The sequence below is a fragment of the Octopus sinensis genome, linkage group LG12, assembly GCF_006345805.1.
Source record: "Octopus sinensis linkage group LG12, ASM634580v1, whole genome shotgun sequence".
Classification (NCBI taxonomy): domain Eukaryota; kingdom Metazoa; phylum Mollusca; class Cephalopoda; order Octopoda; family Octopodidae; genus Octopus; species Octopus sinensis.
The window spans coordinates 78,791,484-78,813,818 of record NC_043008.1 but is presented as its reverse complement, the minus strand read 5'-3'; the positions used below and the strand labels follow the sequence as shown (position 1 = coordinate 78,813,818).

Here is a 22,335-nt window from a genome sequence, read left to right as displayed (position 1 = left end):
ATAAACAAATATGCAAATATCTATGATAAATATAAGAAATAGAGCTAAATAGGTAAACAAAAAAAATACTGTATGAAGGGCATGGCTATGAACAACATAATAAGCAAATCCATATACATACACAAACACACATACAATAACTTCACAAACAATCACAACAACTTCAACAATGCAACTAACAACAACTACCACGATGCAGCAGTGTGGGTGAACACACAAACATAGGGAAATACATGAATGGTACCAATGGGGTGAAGGGCAGCAGCAGTGATAATGGGGGTGAGAGGAGGGTCATAGAGCTACTAAGAACAATAACAATAACAATGACAACAATATAAAGGGCATAAGCCCATATATACACATAAGCACATATGTGAAACACATAGACATGCATATGCACATGCAAGCACACATGCACACACACACACACATACATGTATACACACACATGTACACACACACATACACGAATACAGATGCAAACACATGTGCATATGAGGATACACATCATAGAACAGAATAGATTAAGTGAAGCAAGAGCTCACATGAAGATGGGAAGTGTTGCTGAAGAGGTCACAGATGTATGACAAAAGATTTCCGGATAATGGACATCAGTTAAAATAAGAACATTAATAAATGAGTGAAGAACAAATATATAGTGTGTGTGTGTTTATTTGGGAAAAAAAAAATTACCATCCCAAAATACAACAATAAGAATAAAACTACTTTTATTACTACATACCTCCTTCAACAAACTTTTCATGTATTGATTGTCATGATAACCATGACCTAACAGACCAAAAGCATTCCAACCATAAGCATCCTTTATTCTGATGGTTTTCTAGAACTATATGATGTGTTTTTTTTTAAGAGTGTAAGATGCTAGAGAGTGCTATTCCTAGCAAATCAAAAACCTATATAGAAAATTTGTTGTTGGCTCATATTATATGTATTGACAGAATTGATAGAATGCCAGACAAGATGTTTGGTGGCATGTAATTTTGGCCCCTTAAGTTCTGAATTAAAATCCTGCCAATAACAACTTAACCTTCATCCCTCTGGGATTGATAAAATAAACTAATAGTCAAGTACTTGGGTCAGTTTTTTTTCTAACTTTCTTTTTATAATATTTTAGTTAAATAATTAAAAAAAATTTTAATTACAATTTCTCTCTTTCTTACCATTTTTTTTTTGTAGCTTTCTTGGCGGAAAATTTTTCAAGCAGCTTTAAATCTCACTGGAAAGAATGTCACCATCAGAGATGATGAAGTTGTGGTTGTTGAATCACCAGAATACATAAAAAATCTGTTAGAAGTGTTTAAAAATACAGAAGAACAGTAAGATAAATCATTTCAGAATATTTTTTAATATTTTTTCTGAAAATTAGCTACCATATCCATTCTATTACACTTATGGACTCTAGAACTTACAGCTTTACATAATCTCTCATTCTCCATAGAGATAGACTTCAGTATTTGGAAGCATACTTCAGTGTGTCCCATTCCATAGAAAACAACCCAAATAACTCAGCCTTTGTCCTATTGTTCTCACTTCTAAAATTTCAAATGTAATGGAGACAGCCATTAACAAAGACACTCTCCAATATCTTGAATCACTCTTTCTTCAGTGATCACCAGCATGGCTTCTGTAGAGCCACATCCACTGGGGACTACTCTCTTATGTTACTCACTAGTGGGCTCTCACTGAAATTCAGTGAATGCAATGTTGCAGTTTTGAAACCTTCAACTACATCTGGCATCCAAATCTTGCATCAAAACTGTCTGCAACAAGCTTTTGTTCATTTCTCCTGTCTTTGATCTGTAGCTTACTGTCAGATTGTACTGTTGTGGAATGTACTGACAGAGCTCTTTCTACCCAACATTCAGTCAACTCTGGTGTTCCCCAGAATACTGTTTTGTCTCCCACTCTCTTCCTTCTGTACATGAATGATCTACTGGTCAACACATTTAACAACTCCATTTATGTGATGGTATGACCCTTTATTCTTCCCCCAGATATCTCATACCAAACCTGCATTGACTCCATAAACAGAAACCTCGATGGAATTTTTCAGTCAACCTTGTCTATTTTAACAGCAAAAAACTTAAGTGCGAATCATATCAAGAAACACTACTACACTACACCTGTGCTAAATATGAGTGACACTCAGCTAGAGCCCACACAATCACTTTCAATTCTGAGTCTTACTATCACTGAGTATCTCTCTTTGCAAATGTACATCTTTGGCATAGTTGGAACTGCATTCTAAATACTAGTCTTTCTCAACAGTTTTTGGCACTCTGCAAGGCTGAAGTAGGGCCCACATCTGAAATGGTCTGTTGTTACACACTGACATCTTGGACTGCATCTAGAGAAGAGTCGCTTAGCTGACTGACATTCTATTACTAATGGACACACTTCAGCTTCTGGTCTACAGGTGGCTGACTTATCTCTCATTTTATGTCATTTCTGTCACTACCATAATGGCTTCTGTTCCTTGGATCTGAGTGATCTTATGCTTCTACAATTCAGGTACTCCTGACCCACTCATCTCTCCATCTTTTTCAACCTTTGTTGCATCAAATTTTGTTTTCTCCACATTAACTTCTATATCAAATACTAGTTCCCCACGACATCAACCCTCTGGAGTTCACTTAATGCCCGTGTTGTTCCTGTCAACCTACAAGAGTTTAAATGGAATATTAAAGGCATCAATTGCTTCACTATTGGAGAGCATCAAGTAAAAGTAAAAACAAAAAAGTCACAGTCCCCTAAAAGTTTACCTGAAATGATAAATGATTTTTCTGAAAAATTAAACACCATCCCTCTTTTGTCTCTTTTGTATGCCTTTTCTACTTTTTACCCAATGCATCATTTTACCTATGTATTTGGTAATCACGCCATCTTCCCAACTCTGCTTTCCATTCTTATATACACCTTCCCTCATATACACGTTTTCACCAACTTCAAAGAATATTGCTATGTCTTCCTTGACACTTTTTTCTTTTCTTGCCAAGTAGCAATTTATCAAAGATTGATTTTACTTTCCTCACCATCGCCTCCACAGATGATCTACCTACTGGTATATTTGGATTTGGTGTCACATGGTGCACTCTTAAAAATTGTTCTAGAGCTACCTCATCCATGACTTTCTTATTTGATTTTCTTAGAGCTCTCTTGAAGGTATTGACAAAGCATTCTGCCTGTCCATTAGGTCTGGGATGGTATGGTGCAGTAGTTATATGTTCTACTGTGAACATTTCACAAAACTTTTAAAATTTACTAGGCACAAACTGTGTTCTATTGTCAGACACTATCTTATCTGGGATGCTAAATCTTGCAAACAATTTGTGCAAAAATTTTATCATGATTGAGGAGGTTGGTTTTGTACACTTGAAAATTTCTAGCCATTTTGAGAAGCTATCAACTACCACTAAGTAGTAAGAACCATTTAAAGGACCAGCGAAAACGATGTGTAGTCTCAACCATGGAACCTCTACTTTTGAGCAATGTTTACTTTTTATCGTGGGCAATTTTTCCTTTCATTTTGGCTCACATACAGGTGTTCCACTCTGTTTTATTGTAATTTTTTTGTTTCAGTCCCTCAGCCACATTCGAACTTTCTACTGAATTGACTATATTTCCTCACAAAACATTTATGAGTGTATTCCACAACTTGAGTAGTTCCATCCACTCTGTGCCAGATAGATGAAGTGAATCTTTTAATACATATATCTTTGCCTTTTTTTTTACCTTGAAATGTTACATTACATACGAATTCACTGAAAATATATAATCTTTTTCTTGTAACAACATGTGCTACCTTTTTTGATTTAATTAATTTCGGCTTACCGACATATTTCCAATTTTTTCGTTTATAATGGTGATATCACTAATTTCTACTGATGACGTACTATTTATTCTTTTCCCTTTGTTCTGACATTTTATCATCGTTCTACAGTGCATCTTTGTCTGTTCAATATTACCTCAGTAAAAGCACTTTGCTTTCTTAAATGGACAATTTTTCCTTAGGTGTATACCTTCACATGCAAAACATGGGTCTATTTCCTGATTTTTCTTGTTTTTAGAAAACACTTTATCTTTATTCTGACAATTTCGCCCTTGCTTTAATTGAAAACAGTCTCTACATTCAGTTTCCTCTGTGACATGTCTTAATTTTACTATCCTTTCACATTCTCCTGACACTTGCTGTAGGGTTACATCCTGGTTTTGTTCCAGCTTTGTGAGAATTCTAGTTCTAACTTCTGCGTCTTTTTCTGCTGTTAGTCTCTATGTAAAAATTAGGCATTTTAACATATCTTTACAATCTTTCTCATCCCAATCTTTACAATCTTTCTCGAAGATTTTCTCATATCTTCTGTAACTCCTTTGTCTGGTTCATATTTGAACTCTGTTATGGAGTTTGTGACAGAGTCTGTCAAGAACATTGATTCTGACATTCCTGTTGATTTCAGTAATTGCAGCATTTGTTGCTGTAATATTTGTTGTTGTTGTTGCTCTTGCAGTTGTATCTACTGCTGTTGTTATTCTTTCAATTGCTGTTGTTGCTGTTTTTGCAGCTCAAGCAAGCCATTTTATGACTTTTTTGTAAAATTCGCACAAAACTTTGTAAGCTTACTTACTCCTCTTCGAGTTTCTATTAGCACCACATGAATTGGTTTATCCACATTGAGTTTATTAATTCCTTGTCATTTGTTTAAATCCTTGTTGAGTTTATTAATTCCTCATGAGTTCTTTAAATCATCATTGCCACTGTTATATCCTTATTATGCTTGATTGTTATAATGTCCACTTCAGTATACAGTACATTTAATAAAACCAGTAAAGACGCGATTATCTCCAACTGCCTACTATGTACTCTGGTACTTCACATACTTCTCTTTACTTATAGTGACTAGGTTATTCTGTTCATCACATGGAAGAGGTGTACCATTATTACTAATTCCATACAACATTTTCTGAACCACTTTCACTTGCACTAGACTCATGCACACCATCACTTGTAGATGTGATTGCCAATCCACAAGCACTTGTAGACAGACTTATAGATTTCTTTTTAAAAAACAAGTCTAGAGTTGTTTTGCTTAGAAGAAGCTTTTTATTGTTCCCTGTAAATTTCTTGGTAACACACAGAAGCATTTGTTATGATAGCAGAAACTTTTGCTCTTCATTCAAAATTTGGATCTTGTGCTTGTAAAATATAATTCGTAAACCCAGGGTCTTGTAAAGCAGGTCCTCATAAAGTAAGGTATTATTGTATATGTACTCATCTTTCTTTCTCCATGCTTTTATTAGTAACAAAGTTTCCTCTCTTTATGGAAGACCATATGAAACATACAGCTGACATAATGCTTCATGGTAGCAAGATATGGATACTAAATGTCAAAAGTTTTAGATGTTAGAGAGAAGTGTGACAAATGAAGAAAGCAGCTGGGCATTAAATGCATCTGTTAATGTAGGCAGGAGAGGTCAATGTGTTGCTATGAATATGTGACACAGTTGTATGGTGCTTGCAAGATGAAAAGAAAGCCATGATCTAATTGTCAGCATAGGGCATTCATTGATGAGAAAGATTATGAAAGCCATGGGAGAAGATTGTGTCTCAGATCTTGTATCGTAATAACTTCTTAATATTCTCTACCTTTTTTTAAAATTTCAAGTGACTTGATAGACTTTGTACTGATGAGGTTTGTAATGTCCAAAATTGATGCTATGCCAGACCCTTTCTATAAAATGTACCAAGACTATAAACATGTAAGTAAATTTATTCTTTGTTCACATTTCTATTATAAATGTATCTCTATATATAAAACTAAGAATGTGTATGTGTGTGTCTGTTTGTGTGTGTGAATCCCTAAAACTTGAGAACTACACAACCAATTTCATTCAAATTTTACACATGCCTTACTTAGGGTCTATGTAGTGTCATGGGCAAAAAAATTTAACTTATTGCCTAGGGCGAGCCCACAGCAATATCATATCTTCTCCACTATTTCAGTATTACGTGTTAAAAGTGAAACAAAAACATCTCTCTATTGTAATGTCACATGCTTTCACTTTAATACTGAAACTAATAAAGTGAAACTATTATATAAGATGGATGAACCATTAACAGTGGACATCCATTTTGCTAGAAGAAGATCCACTATGGTCTTATATGCTACACCACTGGTTTTCAATTCGTATTAATCAGATTAATAGTCATTTTTTCACCCTTATTATTTTAAATTTAAAATTTATATATATATATATATATATCTTTTATATATATATATATATATATATATATATATATATATATGTATATATATAGATGTATACATATAGATGTATATATATAGATGTATATATATGATGTATATATATATATATATATATTAAATTAGAGATAAAACCACTATTAGGCAAATCAAACAGTGAAAAACATAAACCAATACAGAGAAATAAAATTGATTAATATACAAAATATATAAAATATAAAATTCAAAATTAAAATTATCCAAATTTAAAATTTATAAAATTATTTAAATTATTAATACTTATAAATTAATACTTATAGTTCATCACAAAACCTCGCAAAGCTAAGTATATATTTATATTTAAGATTTTAAAATTTTTAAATTTAAATATCTTAATAAGTCTTATTGTATTTTATATAAATACTGATGGTTATGTAATGATCTAGTTATCGTAGTTTTTTCTATATAATTATTAGATTTTAACTTTACGTTTATTCGTAAGACTTTACTTAGCAAAAGAGATATATAGATCGTTAACAGTTACACGAGTTTTTTTAAAGTTAGGTTTCATGTATATACATGTATTGATAGCATAAATTTTAGTCTTAAATAACTATATTTGTTGATAGTTATTTTAAATTTTTTATAATTGTTATTATAACTTATATATTGTTTTTTTTTTAAATTGATAATTGGTAGTAATATTTTTTCCATTGATAAATATATTCGTAGTATTTATTTGATACTATATAACTACGGATTGATTATTTCATTAAGTATTTTATTATTTCATTTTAGTTTCTTAACTATACGATTTTTGTAAGTTATTAGTTAGCCAACGAGATATATGGATTGTTAATTAGTTATAGCGTTCTTTTAAGATTGTTTGTTTTCAATTAGCTATTTCATCTTTAATCTTTTAATATCTTTATAAGTAATAATGAATAATTAATTTATTAGGTCTTTATTATAAGTGCATATATTTATTGATAGAGATGATTTTAGATCTTAATTCTTATATTTATCTACATTTATATATTTTCATTGATAATTTAGTTATTATTCAAATATTATATAATTATTTGACTTGAAATTATATTTAATAATATGAATAGTAATTTTTTTTTTGTAAAATATTTTTGTAATTAGATATTGACTATAACAGAGATTAGATTATTTGTGGGTTTCTTACCTTAAAAATTAATATTTAACATTATAATTGATTGTATGACATAATCATAATCGTTAAAGTTTCTAGTTTGATAATAGAGTTTTTTATAAGAAAAATTATTATTTTATTTATTTCTTAAAAAATATTGTTTAAATATTTTTGATTATTTATTTAAATATTATCATTAACCTGAAGATTGACTATAACCATAATTCGATTTATTAATTGAATTTAAATTATTGTTATTTGAATTAGGTTATGGACATGAAATGATCGTAGTAGTTTTACTCTTTATCTTATATTAAACTTTTTAATACTTTTTGATAGTTATATTTATTTAAAAAAAATTAAAATAATACTTCTCTAAATTGTTTATGGGCAAAAACCAGCTGGCAGGAAACTCAGGGACAGACCACAAGCAAAATAGTTGGATAACATCCATGAGTTTGATTGATTTTGCTTGGGGATCCAGCAGAATCAATTGGTGACAGTAGCTTCTGACAGAATCTGATGGAAGGTGTATTTGTGGACTCTATCCCAACAACCCTCCCAAGAATAAGTGCACTAAGAAAATGAGATGAGATGACTCCCTGGTGACTATCTATACCATACTTTAAATGATTAATTGTAGTAGAACACAGTTGAATGATTAATTGTGGAAAAGGCATCCCACCATAAAAGCTATTGTTTTAATTAAAATCACCCTATGTATACAATGCTTGTGAAAATAGGTAGCTATTACACCCCATCCTGAGTTAGAACCTTTTATTCTTTGTCCTCAATCACAGTTTTCTTTCAGAAAATCCCATAAAATAAATATAATAAAGATAATTTTTAAAATTTGAATAAACCAAATGAGGTTTGTTTCGTAAAAACTCTGTTATGTTGGTGAGAATAAAATTCTACTTTGGGACATCATTTGAAAGTATTTGAACAGAAGTTTCTTGTTCAATGAACACACACCTCTATGTTTTACTGTTATCTGTTCTTTCCAAAGAAATATAAGTGGATGAAAGTTTAATATTTCATTCATCTTTCTTGGAGAATTTTTCATTTAGATGAACAAAATAGTTCTTAAAGGCAACGCAGTAATTACATAATTTAAGATTAAATAATTAAATAATCAGGTGTGGGTTATGTATATTAAGGAAGGGAGATGAGATAACTGTAACCTCTTCACATAACTGCCAATGGACTGTAAGCAATTTTTTGTAAGTTTGGATTGTTTTCAATATTTTATTATTAATAACAATTATTGTACAGATTGGACTCACGCTTATCAACCTAAAACACTTGGTATCTCATTCATAATATGCCACTTTAGATGCAGGACAATTTTTTAACATATTTGAAAATATAGAAACACTGCTTATATGCTGGAAAAAGGATAATTTATTTTAGAATAAAAGTAATAGTTTTAAAGAAGTGCTTTTAGTATTAGCCAGTTGATATTAATTTTTGTTGAGGTTTAACTTAATGATCTTTGTAATTATTTTCACTGTCTGAAAAACTATTTCTTCTTATTAAAGGTAACTAGTGGAATCAGTGCAGACAACCGACCCCTCAGCTGTGTCCTGTTTGTTGGAAATTTAGTGCCAGGTGTAATCAGTAAAATCTATGCCAGACGATATTTTTCTGATGCTGATAAATATAAGGTAAGAAATGTTGAGCAGGAATAAAATAGGCATTTAACTTATTATATAAAGTTTTAGAAAAATTTACATAGTTTTTATATAGCTATTTTGTTTTGCTATCTTAATAATTGTAAACTCACAGGAGGTTAAGAAGTTTGTTTCTCAAAAACATGGTTTCAGGTTCAGTTTCACTGTGTTGCACCTTGGGTAAGTATCTTCTACTAAAGCCCCAGGCCAACCAAAGCCTTGTGGATGGCATTGGGAAAGAGAAACTGAAAGAAACCTACCATACATACATTTGTGTGTGTGTGTGTGTGTGTGTGTGTGTGTGTGTGTGTGTGTGTGTGGTGTGTGTGTGTGTGTGTGGCATTATGTATGTATATATGTATGTTATTGATCAGTTTCAGCTTTAGATTTTCTGCCAGTGGAAAAAGAGTCAGTTTCTTACCCAAATTCAAGGCTCCTTTATTAGAATTTCAACAACAGGGTATTTGTGCCTGTGCAGATCTTTATGTTTTGTTTTATGTATATATAATCATGTGTATAGTTGAATGTCTAGACATGTGCATGTGCACTTATATACTAAACGTTTAGAATGTTTTACATTGATGTGATGACTTTTACGTAGTTTCCTCTTTTCTGGTTTTGAGAACAGTAATTTCTCAAAACTGATGCTGAGACAGTTTGTTACATATACTAGTGCCTCAATAATTATAGGTATAAACCTGAACTTGTGATTCAAGTAGAGTAGCTGTAAATTTACACAATAGTTCTGCATAGGCATTTTCCTTTTATGCTGGTCTTTAAACTTTCTGTTCATACACATAGGGCAACTGATTTCCACTACTGTATATAGTTTCTCTTCTTAGTCCCAAATCACTATGTATTAGATAGAGCTCAACACAGGCTCATTGGTTCCTGTTGAACTGTCCAGTCCATGCCAGCATGGAAGGAGGATGTTAAATGATGATGATGTTAATTTAGAAATAGTAACAGTTCTGATTAACCTAACTATGTATTCTAATTATGTAATTATAGAATTAATGGTGTTTATGCTAATGAAATAGCTGTTGAGCATAATTAAATTATAAATTATATGTAGAATATATGCTTTTCTGCTTTTTATCTATGATGATAAATGCTAAAACAAATTTCTGTATGTCAGTGTGTCATACTTTGACCCTCTCTCTCACTATTCAGTGACACTTCTTCTATTCCTCTTGCTGGAGTGAGAGTAAGTGTAGGCATAGAGAAGGTGGTGGTGGTAGTAGATTGACAATTGAGATGGTAATGGGGTGTTAGTAATAGTATGAGCTGTAGTTGTGATAGAAGCAGAGGTGACTGTGAAGATGGTGGTGGTGGTGGTGGTGGTGGTAGCTGAGGTGGTCAAGTATGACAGTGATAGTAAGGGATGTGAAAGACAGTGGTGATGGTGGTGTAGGGGAAGGTGATGAAGTCAAAGGTGTTGATGGTGGTGGCGTGAGAAGTCTGAATGGTGTGTGTATGGCAGTTGTGGTGGCGATGGTGGTGACACTGGAGATGGTGATGATTGAAAAAATCAACAGAAAGAGAGAGAGAAAGAAATAGGTTAGACAAAAAAAAAATTGTACTGACCCCCCAGTGGGAAGGTAGAAAATGTTTATCATGAAGCTTTGTAATAAGTTCCAAATACAGATATGATATCATTGTTTTGACAAAAATTGTTCATTGCTTGAAAAATATTGGTCAAGTTTAATAAAATTTAGGTGCAGGAGTGGCTGTGTGGTAAGTAGCTTACTTACCAACCATATGGTTCTGGGTCAGTCCCACTGCATGGCACCTTGGGCAAGTGTCTTCTAATATAGCCTCGGGCTGAACAAAGCCTTGTGAATGGATTTGGTAGATGGAAACTGAAAGAAGCCTGTCATATATATGTATATGTATATATATGTGTGTGTGTTTGTGTGTTTGTGTTTGAACCCCAACATCGCTTGTGTGTTTATGTCCCCATAACTTAGCAGTCCAGCAAAAGAGACCAATGGAATAAGTACTAGGCCTACAAAGAATAAGTCCTGGGGTAGATTTGCTCGACTAAAGGTGGTGCTCCAGCTTGGCTGCAGTCAAATGATTGAAACAAGCAAAAGAGTAAAAGAGTATGTACTCAATGCATGAAGCATCATTATTGGGCTGAAGGCCCATTGAAGAGCCCTCCACAGGAGCTAGCTGATTATGTACAAACATGCTTGTTCATTATATCTGAATTTACTGCAATGTAATGATGTGTTGGAGTTTAACAACCTGTTTAATGACCTGTTACAAATTTATTACCATGGATATATTTTGTGATGTTTAGACATCGATTCTCACTCTTTGTCTTTCGCTGTCTCTTTGTCTTGACATTGCATTGTATATGTAATTGAGCATCACCCATCATACAAGTGGTGTCATTAATTTCCAAACTTTTGTGAAAACATGACCAACCAAGGAGAAATATTTAGCTTACTTGGAAACATGTGAGAGTTGGTGACAATGAAGAGTGTTCAGCCATAGAAAAATGTGTTTCAATAAATTTCATCTGACCCATGCAAACATTAATAAATGGATATAAAAAAATGAGGATGATAATGATGAAATGAAATCATTACACAGCCTATGTGATTAAATGCAGAGTAGACTTGTATCTAAGCACTCCAAATAGCATAGAATTTAGTCAAAATGTTTGAATTCCGATGGACATTTATAAGTATGTAATATATTAGCAATCATTTATGGAGACAGTTTGCACTTTTTAATCACAACATTACATGTGGGCCTGAAAATACCTGGTTTTTACCTTTCAGGCTTCACCAGTAATATGGGTAAATCTAGAGATAATTATCCAAAATGTTGATAAAAATGGGATATAAGTTAATCCTAAGATCCCTTTTCAGTAACAATAAATAATATCCTATATTATTGCTTTCAACTATAACAGCTGCTATTATTATTATGGCAGGGTGGTGGATACATACAATAATTTGAGCATCAGACAAAATCACAGTCTCCTACTCCCTGAATTCAAATCATGGTGAGGTCAACTTTGCCTTTCATCTCTCAAAAGCTGATAAAAATAACATATCAGTCAACTACTGAAGTTAATTTAATTGCTTGTACCGCAACACTAAAAATAACATCTGCTACTCCCTTCACCCATCTTAGTTTAACTCTTCTTAGAATTGTTAATTTGAGCTTTGGAGGGTTTTTTTTTCATACAAGAATACAAAAAAAAAAAAAAGAAAAAACTGCAGGCTGTAAACTAGCTCAATTAGCTAACCAATTTGCATTGATTTATGATCTGTTATAAGTAGCAGCCAAATCATTTTCAAATTACACTCTACTATACTAAAAAGATGCACTAGATAATATCATAAAACAGAATATTTCAAAGGAAACTGTTTGGTCAGGGATAGAATACCTATAATCATAGACTTTTTCATCAGGGGTGAATGGGAAGAAAATAACGACAGAAAATTCTATCAAATGGATAAGAATAAAACTTAATTTTGGAATAGTTTTACTTAAACTATGGAGCAAGCAATACTGTAATTCAAAATTAGTGTTTCTTTATTTTAGATACTGTCCATATGGCAAAGTTGTTTGAACAATGGATAGATAGTCATTGTGTATTTGTTCTGGCTCTCTGCACACTGAGTTCAAATCTTAGTAGAGTCAACTTTGCTTTTATATTTTCAGGTTTGATAATTGAGTACCAGTCCTGGACTAAGGCATGAGTTTTCTCTTTCTCTATCTCTTTTCTTTCTTTTTGTCTCACTCTCTTTCTGGAATAAATGGGTTTTGTTCAGATCAAGGGATGGATAGTCTCTATCAGGTCTAAAAATGTCCAAGGTATATTGTATATCATAACAGTTCTCTACTGACTTCATCAGGAGCTGAAGGCCTTTGGCATGGTATGGTACAGCACATTCTAGATATGTTCAAACATTTCAATAATAAAGGCATATAAAAAAATTCTTCCATTTCTATAGAATATCCATGTTCCAAAGATGATCCATGCAGCTGTTATAAAGATGGTTTCACACATCCATTGGATGGATCAGGTCACAAAATGGGAAGCTCTAAAAAAGGTAATATATGTAATTCTATTTTTAATTCATTTAATTCTAACCTTAAGTCTATTAATGATAATGACATTCATATAAGATATTAAACACAAAAGTTTAAAATTTGTAAGTTTTTTTTACAATATTTCTGTAGAAAACCATTATGTAAACTGATGAATATTTGGTGATCATTAGATTTATTAAATATGGTTTAAATATTTCAGTCCATGTTAAAATATATTATTATCTTTGTCATTACACCCAATAAAAAAAAATCTTACTCAACCTGATTATGCTTCAACTTGCAGCTATCAACCACCGTCCTTTTCAGCCATTGTCCCTAACACAACTGTATGATCTATTCCCTCAAAACAAAAGTAATTGATTTTTATTCATACTACAAAATCACATGGGAATATATGAAATTTTTGTGTAAATTGAAACAATATCTGCAGCATATGGAATGTGCTATGTATATAGATCATAGCGAAATATTTAGCTAGCTATTTCAAAAATTTTATTATGAGGTGCATTCAAAAAGTATCTGACTTTATTTTTCTCCACCAAAACTAATGCCACATGGGAAAAACCCTTTGGGTGAGAGGTGATACCACCCATTCTGCACATGCATGAACATTTTCATGTTTGTAGTCTGCATCAGTTTCCGGCTGTTACACCTAGATTTCCTTTTGTCACAAGATGACCAAACATAGAGATATTGCATCAAATTTTGTCAAAAGCTTGGTGGTACTCAAGCTCAAACCATCCAGAAGATTCAGCTGGTTTTTGGCAATGATGCCATAGGCAAAACTCAGGTTAAAGTGTGGTACAACTGTTTCAAGCAAGGCCATACCTCAGGGAGGCCATCCATAAGCCAAAACAAAGAGCCAATTGAGAAGACTTAGCGAATAGCCACAGGAAACCATCGTGTAACAATCCATGGCTCATGAAGTGGGAAGAAGCACAGGATCAGTGCATTCTATTTTAATGGAGGATTTGCGCTTGCAGAAAGTGTCAACAAAATTTATCCCCAAGGTGCTGGCAGAGCACTCATGACATTCTGGACTGTGCAAATCATGACCCAAACTTCATGAAGGCCATCATCATTGGTGATGAGACATGGGTTTATGGTTTTAATGTGGAAACCAAGTTCCAGTCCTCCCAATGGAGGCATCCATCATCACCAAGGCTCGAAAGAGGATGACAGGTTTGTAGCAATGTGAAGGCAATATTGACCTGCTTCCTTGACTTCCATGGCATTGTACATCATGAATATGCACCAAAAGGCCAAACAACCAATAAGGTTATGCATTGCCTTCTTGATGCTGTGCATCTAAATTAGGACATGTGATTCATGAAGAATTGACAACTTCATCACGACAATACTGCTTGTTCCACCCACATAATCCAAGCTCTTCTGGTCAAGAACAGTACACCACTTGTTCAACAGACTCTCTACTCTCTCAACTTGGCACTGTGTGACTTCTAGCTCTTCCCCAAACTGAAAACTATGCTGAAAGGGAAGCAATTTGAGTCACAAGAGGAAATTATGAGAAAAGCAATGGCGGAGCTCCACATCATTCCATTGGTGTTCCAGAGGTATTGCTAGCAGTGGCACAACCACTGGGAGAAGTGTGGGAACTCTCAAAAGGCTTAAATGAAATTTGCGAAATATACAAATTTTTTTTTTTTATACTCAAAGGTTGGATACTCTTTGAATGCACCTTGTATAGTGGTGTAACAGCATCAAACTAATATCACCTAAATAAACCACACTTTTTCTAAATTACAACTTCAATATATATTGATTCTTCTGTTGCTCATGATAACAAAATTGAAAATATTGGTGTTATAAAATGTATATATTTTCAGCTCTACAGCATGTTGCAAATGATTGGTAGTGATGAAAACCTTAGTGCAGACCCCTTTATCGAGCAGGTAACATATATTTTTTTTATAGCAACTGAAATTTTAGCTTTTGTTATGAGATATTCAATTTTAAAGAAATATTCATAATGAAATTAGGTATTCTCATTTTTAGTATTAGTTGCAGTTCTCTTTCTCTATACTGATAATATTGTTTGGCTGATAGAGAAATCTTTACTTAACACACTTCAACAATTTACTCATTGTATAAATATGTTTTATATCTGTATTTTCAATCTCTTCACCAGCACCTAAACTTGCTGAGTTTATGGAAGTGCCACCTATTTTCAAAGCAAGAACATATCTTATCAGTTCTGTTCATTCTAGTGTCTAATACTTATAAGTTATATAATTTACACAATTTTCTGTTGTTTTTCCTCTGGTTTCACCCACCTCTCTCCATTGATTCTACCTGTCATTGTCTTTCTCCCCATTGATTTGACCTTTCATTCTTATCTATTTTCTTCAACTATCAATTGCCTTCCATGTATTGTCATAGTGTTGGAAAATGGCTTGCTGTATTTACTTCAACTAATTATGGTATGAGTTAAAATCCTGTCAAACTCAGCTTTGACTTTCATCCATCCAGGGTCAATAAAGTAAAGTACCAGCCAAATACTGGGATTGATGGAACTGACTAGTCCCTCCCCTTAAAAACTGCTGGCCTTGTGTCTATATTAGATGTAGTCATTATTATTACCATCATGATAGTTTCATGCAAGTTTCTAGTACATGATATGGTATACCTTCATATTCCTGAGGAATATGCAGCACTATGTTATCTTGTTTTTGTTGGGGTTCAAGAAGTATATACTTCATATACTGTGCTGAATCACTTTGTTTTGCTATGGCATTTAACCTGCTGTTTCTTGTTTCAAATTAAGGTTTGTTCTGTTGTGTAGTATTGTATGTGTAATGTGAGCTGTGTTATTTTATTGGGTATAAACCTTGTAAACTGGATATTTTGTGTTGTATTTTGTTTGATGCTTATTTTATAGAGTGTGTGTTGTATATGAAAATTGTTCAATTTGGGCTATGCTCTTGAAGTGAAGATTGTTCTATTTGAGCTATGCGCAAGATAAGGACTGTTACTAACAGAAGTATTTTTGAACTGTGTAATTTTGTGATCCTTGTTATTGTTTCAGTGTTTTTATTCACATTTTTAACAAACCTAATGCCCCAATTTTATTGGTTTCATTATCACTATCTTGAATATTTCAGTTTCAAGATTCTTGTATTTTGACAGATTTCCCATTTCATTTAAGCAATATTTTGTAGAAGGGAGTGTGATGTCTATTAGTGTATTTTTTCCCTCATTCATTGATTATTAAGTCTGGATGATATGTCTTGATCTCTTTGCTATTTTGGAAGGGCATATCCCAAATGCTTGTAGCAAGCTCATATACATGTTTATACCATTTGTCTGTTTTCACATGAAATTGTTAGTATAATTCCCAGAGGATTTCTTCTTCTTCTCTTCCAGTTTGACTCAGGATTGGTCTTATTCCTGGTAGAATTTATGCATGTAGTGAGTTATTACCTGTAGCTTTAGATATCCATATGATTTCAATGGGCCCTTCAAGTGCTCAAAAGCCTTCTAATGATTTTTCCTGTTCCTAAGAAGAAAACCTTCTGTAGAAACCGTACAGAACATTCCACTCGAATCTCCTTTAACTATTTGTCTGTCGTTACTCACAGTCCCTAGTGCACTAATTATTACAAGTACAACCTTTACATATTTCATATTCCAAATCCTTGCAATCTCAAATTTTAAGGGATTGTATTTTTTAACTTTTCATCTTCTTTCTTCACAATCATGGAATAAAATGGACATGATGGATCAATTAGTAAGCAAGTTTGCTTTTCCCTGTCTATTATTGTTATATCCAGCTTGTTATATTCTACCTTCTTATCTGGATTGGAAAATCCCATAAATCTTGCATTTTCTTTTACTCAAGTACACTTTCAACTTGATAATTATACCAATTACCTTCAGCTTCAGATGCCCACTTCTGACAATGAAAATCTTTCACAACTTGGTCATGTCTGCTTCTTATATTCTCCCTGGGCCAAGTTGAGGAGTTCTGCAACGTGTACTACTGTTTCATCCCAAATTCCACATACTCTACATTTTGCTGACATCTTCTCCCCACACACTTATTTTCTTATGCTGTTTGTTGGCAGCACTTGATTTTGAGCAGCTATAAGAAGGCTCTCTGTTCCTTTTTTTTCAGCCAAGCCTATGCTTTTATTTCACATACATCCTCAGTGGCTTTCCAAAATTGACCATGCAAAAGTTTCTCATCAATCTGTTTAACATGTTCTGTTTGAAATTCATTCTTGTTCTTTTCTTCAATTCCACATTTGATCACCTGTTCTTCATTCACTGCCTTTAGTAATTTGTCTGTACTGTTCTGTAAATAATCTAGTATGCCATTTTGTTCCATCTGCACACATTCTTTCACACTGATTAAGCCTCTTCCACCCTGGTCTCTTTAAGTACAGCTGGTTAATATCAGATTTTGGGTGGTAAGCTCCATACATAGTCAACTGCTTTCTAGTTTTTCTGTCAAGTTCCTGTATATCACTTTTTGTCCAATCCTCAATGCTAGCAACCAGTACTCTTGAATTTATTGCTTCAATAACATTTTTTGAATTCAACCTTGACTAATATTTTCTTCATTCTCTTTGTATATTCCTGGCATGTAATTTGCTTCTTCTCTTCATGTTTTATTTCATCTGCCCCCAGTTTTCCCAAATATCTATACCACTGTCCTTTTTCAACTGTTTTCATCGCTTTCCCATATAGCATTTCAGTTCCTTGACTTGCTTCATATTTTTCCCTTTTCATTATCAATATAGTGCACTTTTCAATCTCAGGTTCCACACTACATCATTTGATAAAATGCAAACAGTAAGTTTTTACATAAAGCTTTATATCATCTATAAAAAGATAATTTATCTGACCACACCCTTTTCCCAAATCATAAGATATTTTAACTTTCTGTAATATCAAACTGAGTAGTATTATGGTCCATACAAATAGTAATGGAAATAAGCTATCACCTTTGAATTACCACATCTGATGTTCACCTTTCTAAGTCTTTGTTTTCCTCCAATTGCTTCTGCACTCAGTGTTTCATACTTCGTTGATCATTTCCCCCATATTTTCTGCTGCTCTAGACATGCTTATTGGCTTAGTTATCCAACTGTGTGCTACTATGTCATATGCTTTTCTGAAATCCAGCCATGCTACATTCAATCCTGTCAATTTGCATCTGCAATTTCTAATTATCATTCCATCAACAAACAACTGGTCTTTAGTTGCCATACTTTGCTTCCTGCAGCACTTCATTCATTGGAAGTAAATTGTTATTTTCAAGACAATGATATAACTTTTCTGCCAAGACACCAGCCATAAACTTCCACATAAGTGGTAAAAAGGTTATAGGTGAAAAATTTGACACCAATTTACCTTTCAAAAGATCCTTAAGACATAATAACATTCATCCACTTATGTCCCTACTGCAGGCATTCATCAAGGTGTTCAATGATCCCTTCATGCAACTATGTAAAATCCTTCAGCCAGTAAGCTTATACTCCATTCAGGCTTGGTCCTTGCTGATTTGGTATTTTTTCTCAACTTCAGTCTCACTGAGTACAGATTGTTTCTGAAGTCTTTTTGTTTCAGTACAGTTGCAAGTTCTCTCTTCACCTGTTTTAGCTATTCTCTGCTTACTTTATGTCTCACTGGCCTGTTTCAAAGTTATCCTCTAAACACTTTACTTTCTTCCACGTCAGGAATCACTTTCTGATGTTGTTTCCCATCTAATTCTTCAAAAAGATGCCTTCTGTTTGGCTGAAACAACAACAGCAACATTACCACGACCCTCCTCTCCATCAGTAGAATGGATATGCATGAAGTAAAGCCATACAATGAACTTTGATTGCATTTCAGACAACTTAGCAATATCCAATTCTGCTTTCCTATAAGGAAATCATTCCTTGCTCATATTTTCACTGCAACTAGTAACATACTATCAGTAACATATATACAAGTAATTCAAACTAAAACTTACTGATGTCATCCACTTATGATGATTGTTTTGTGTAGAAATTTATGGAAAGACTGTGCATTCTCCAGCAAAAAATTCCTGACTAAAGTATGAAAACCTACAGCCCATAACATAGTGCTCTTATTTGTTGTTGTAACTGATGAAATGTAATAAAATTTCATTAAATTGTTAAACTTTAAATATATTTTTTTTAAAAATTAGTTTCAGTTCAATGAAAACTTCATGAGTAACTTGTTTACAATTGACAAATATAAATTTATACAAACATTCAGTAAACTGAGAGAAATTAATTCAAGAGGAAGGTAAGTAATATCTAAAAGTTTTTTTAGTTGATAATTTATCTTTGTCTTGTATTAATATTGACATGGAATAGCTTGTGTAAGACATACTAGATCTATCTTCAGATATACACACTAATTTTGTGTTTCACTTAGAGAGAGAGAGAGAGAGAGAGAGAGAGAGAGTGAGAGCGAGAGAGAGAGAGAGAGAGAGTGAGAGCTAGAGAGAGAGAGAGGGAGAGAGAGATTAAAAAATTTGGTGTGAATTAAGTGAGATTTAATTCCATAATCTACATTCCCATATGATTGTAAGCTTGTATGGCATGTATTTATTTTATCAATGTCTATCTAGGAAATCTGAAAGACATATTGCATTGAGATTATCTAAAGCATATGAGTATTTAAGAAAGTCATAAATCTAAAATAATTATCATCAGATAATTATTTTATCTGCGTCACTTTTCTAGTTGATACTTTGTCATGACTGTCAACTCTTTTGACATGAAAAACATTAGCACTGAACTGACTGCTTTGTACCTAACTGGGTTTTAGATTGAGGACACTTTAAAGTAGTTAAAAAGGAAGGAAACAAAATTAACTTTAAAGTCCTATTAAAATTTATGATGGTAATTGTTTCTAACTAATCCTTTTGTGTACCAAAATATTTTCAAATTCACAAAATATAATACTTAGTTATTTTAAGCAATATATAACATGTCTGTACAATTTCTCAATAACATCTTCTCTTCTTGGCAGAGTGACTAACCAAATAAATTATATTTTATTTAGAATACTTCAAAATGGAGAAACAATCTGCTCTTCTTACCAAAGGAAATGTATTTGTGGTAAAGAACTAGTAGCATATTAATGATATTTCTTACATTAATGGAGTTTGCCTCATTACTTTTATATAACTAAAACGACAACGACAACGTATTAATAAAATTTAGTTTAAAAGCTTGCATATTTCCTTGCTTTCCAATATACAAAGATGCACCATGAAAATCTTTTAAATTAGGTTCTGAATTTTCTGGAACTGGCACTGAAAATGTATTTTATGAAAACTTTAAATTAACATATCAAAACTATAAAAGTATATCTTTTATTTGCAACCATATCAGAATTAAAAAAGGTGATGAAGTGGATGAGTTGATCAGAATTGAAACTCCAATGATTATTCTTTAGAAAGACTTCATTTCTTATTCAAACAATAACAATATTACAGTAATAATAATAATCATCATCATCGTTTAATGTCCGTGTTTCATGCTGGCATTTGTTGGACGGTTTGACTGAAGTCTGAAGAGCCAGTGGCTGCACCAGGCTCCAATTTTGTCTGGCAATGTTTCTACAGCTGGATGCCCTTCCTAACGCCAATCACTCTGAGAGTGCAGTGGGTGTTTTTTATGTGCCACCAGCACAGGAGCCAGTCAGGTAGGCCTGGCATCGATCTTGTTTGGATAGTGCTTTTCACATGCCACCATCATGGGAGCCAGTCAGGCAGACCTGGCATTGACCATGTTCAGATGGTGCTTTTTACAAGGTGAATAATTCATTTGCAATATGAAATATACAGGCATCTTTATAATTAACCTATCACTAAAAATGAAGTCATTGTGTATTTCCATTTAATGCTAGCTTTAAGTTTTTAGTTTTCTGTTCAAAAATAATATTGCTTTAAAAATATAAGCATTTGTAAGAGAACTAGATTATAATCAATACACACCTGAAAATTACTTTATTGATTATGGGGGTAGGGATTTGAAAGTATAAAGTTAATTATGGCAGAATTTGGACCTAGAATATAGAGGAATGGAGCTAAATACTATAAAATATCTAATGCAGCACTCTACCATTTCCACTTATTCCCCACTTTCTCTGGAAAAATATTATTAAAATATTATTGGAAAGATGTCTTCTATTTGGCTGATAAATGACTGGTAAAATTATGAAGTTGCTACTTCCATTGGATTCTGATGCTTTTCTTGCATATGTCATTGGAAAGATTGTAAAAATAATTATTTCAAATTTTGTTGGGTAATGACCAAAAGAGTACAATTGCAAATACATGTGGCTGAAATATTCCTCAAAAAAATTCTATGGAGTAAAATGTTTAGAGATGAAGCTGCTACTTCTCTACATTGAGAGGTCACAGCTCTGTTACTACAGGCATGTGACTAGAATATTGCAGGAAAGAACTTGTAAGAAGCATTCTTCAAGCAGAACCAATTGACAGGAAACCTAGGTCTAGACTAAGAATGAAATGGTTGGATAATGTTCATAGTGTCAGTTGGTCATGCATAGAAAGTGTAACAATAGTTGCTTCTGATAAGACACTATGGAAGAAGTGCATGGCACTCCCAAGAATAGTGGTTAGAGATGACTGGATGGAAATTTTGTCAAAAAAATTTGTTATTGCAGTTGTGAAATTCTTATTTGGAAAAGTTTCTTTTTATTTACTATTTATTTTCTTTTTATTTATGTAGATGGTTATTGGATTCCCATCCTTTTGAAATAAAAGCGTTATACACACCTGAGCAGAATTCTATTTGTGAGTTGATATTGATGGAATTTGTTATCCTGAAATTCTAAATAAGAGTGTAAGCTTAAGATTTTACAATACAGAAATGGAATCATTCTGTATTATAAAATTCATTCATACCTTTCTTAACAGTGCAAGTAAAGCAAAGTGACTCAATAAGAAATTGAAACCAGATCCTAACAAGGATTCATCAAGAGCTTCTTTATAATGATCATGTCATAATTCATGCAAATATTTTTTTAATACTAATCTTGAATGATATCACTCTTTTTTTATGCAAATGTGAAAAATTTAGTGCAAGGTCATTTTTAACAAATATTCTAAAGGTTATCTTTATATATATAAAACTGAGAATGTGTGTCTGTCTGT

The 22,335-nt window shown here is 32.8% G+C and overlaps 1 protein-coding gene across 2 annotated transcripts in view; it reads left to right on the top strand.

Moving 5' to 3' along the window:
* The window catches only part of LOC115217952 (membrane metallo-endopeptidase-like 1), a 227,942-nt gene that overhangs the window by 136,473 nt on the left and 69,134 nt on the right, over positions 1 to 22,335 (top strand). For both annotated transcript variants that reach the window (XM_029787671.2, XM_036508066.1), the window contains exons 9-15: positions 1,198 to 1,337; positions 5,682 to 5,775; positions 8,961 to 9,086; positions 13,070 to 13,168; positions 15,017 to 15,082; positions 19,348 to 19,448; positions 21,911 to 21,975. In XM_029787671.2, the coding sequence (XP_029643531.2) occupies positions 1,198 to 1,337; positions 5,682 to 5,775; positions 8,961 to 9,086; positions 13,070 to 13,168; positions 15,017 to 15,082; positions 19,348 to 19,448; positions 21,911 to 21,975 (691 nt within the window). The remainder of the gene's footprint in view (positions 1 to 1,197; positions 1,338 to 5,681; positions 5,776 to 8,960; positions 9,087 to 13,069; positions 13,169 to 15,016; positions 15,083 to 19,347; positions 19,449 to 21,910; positions 21,976 to 22,335) is intronic.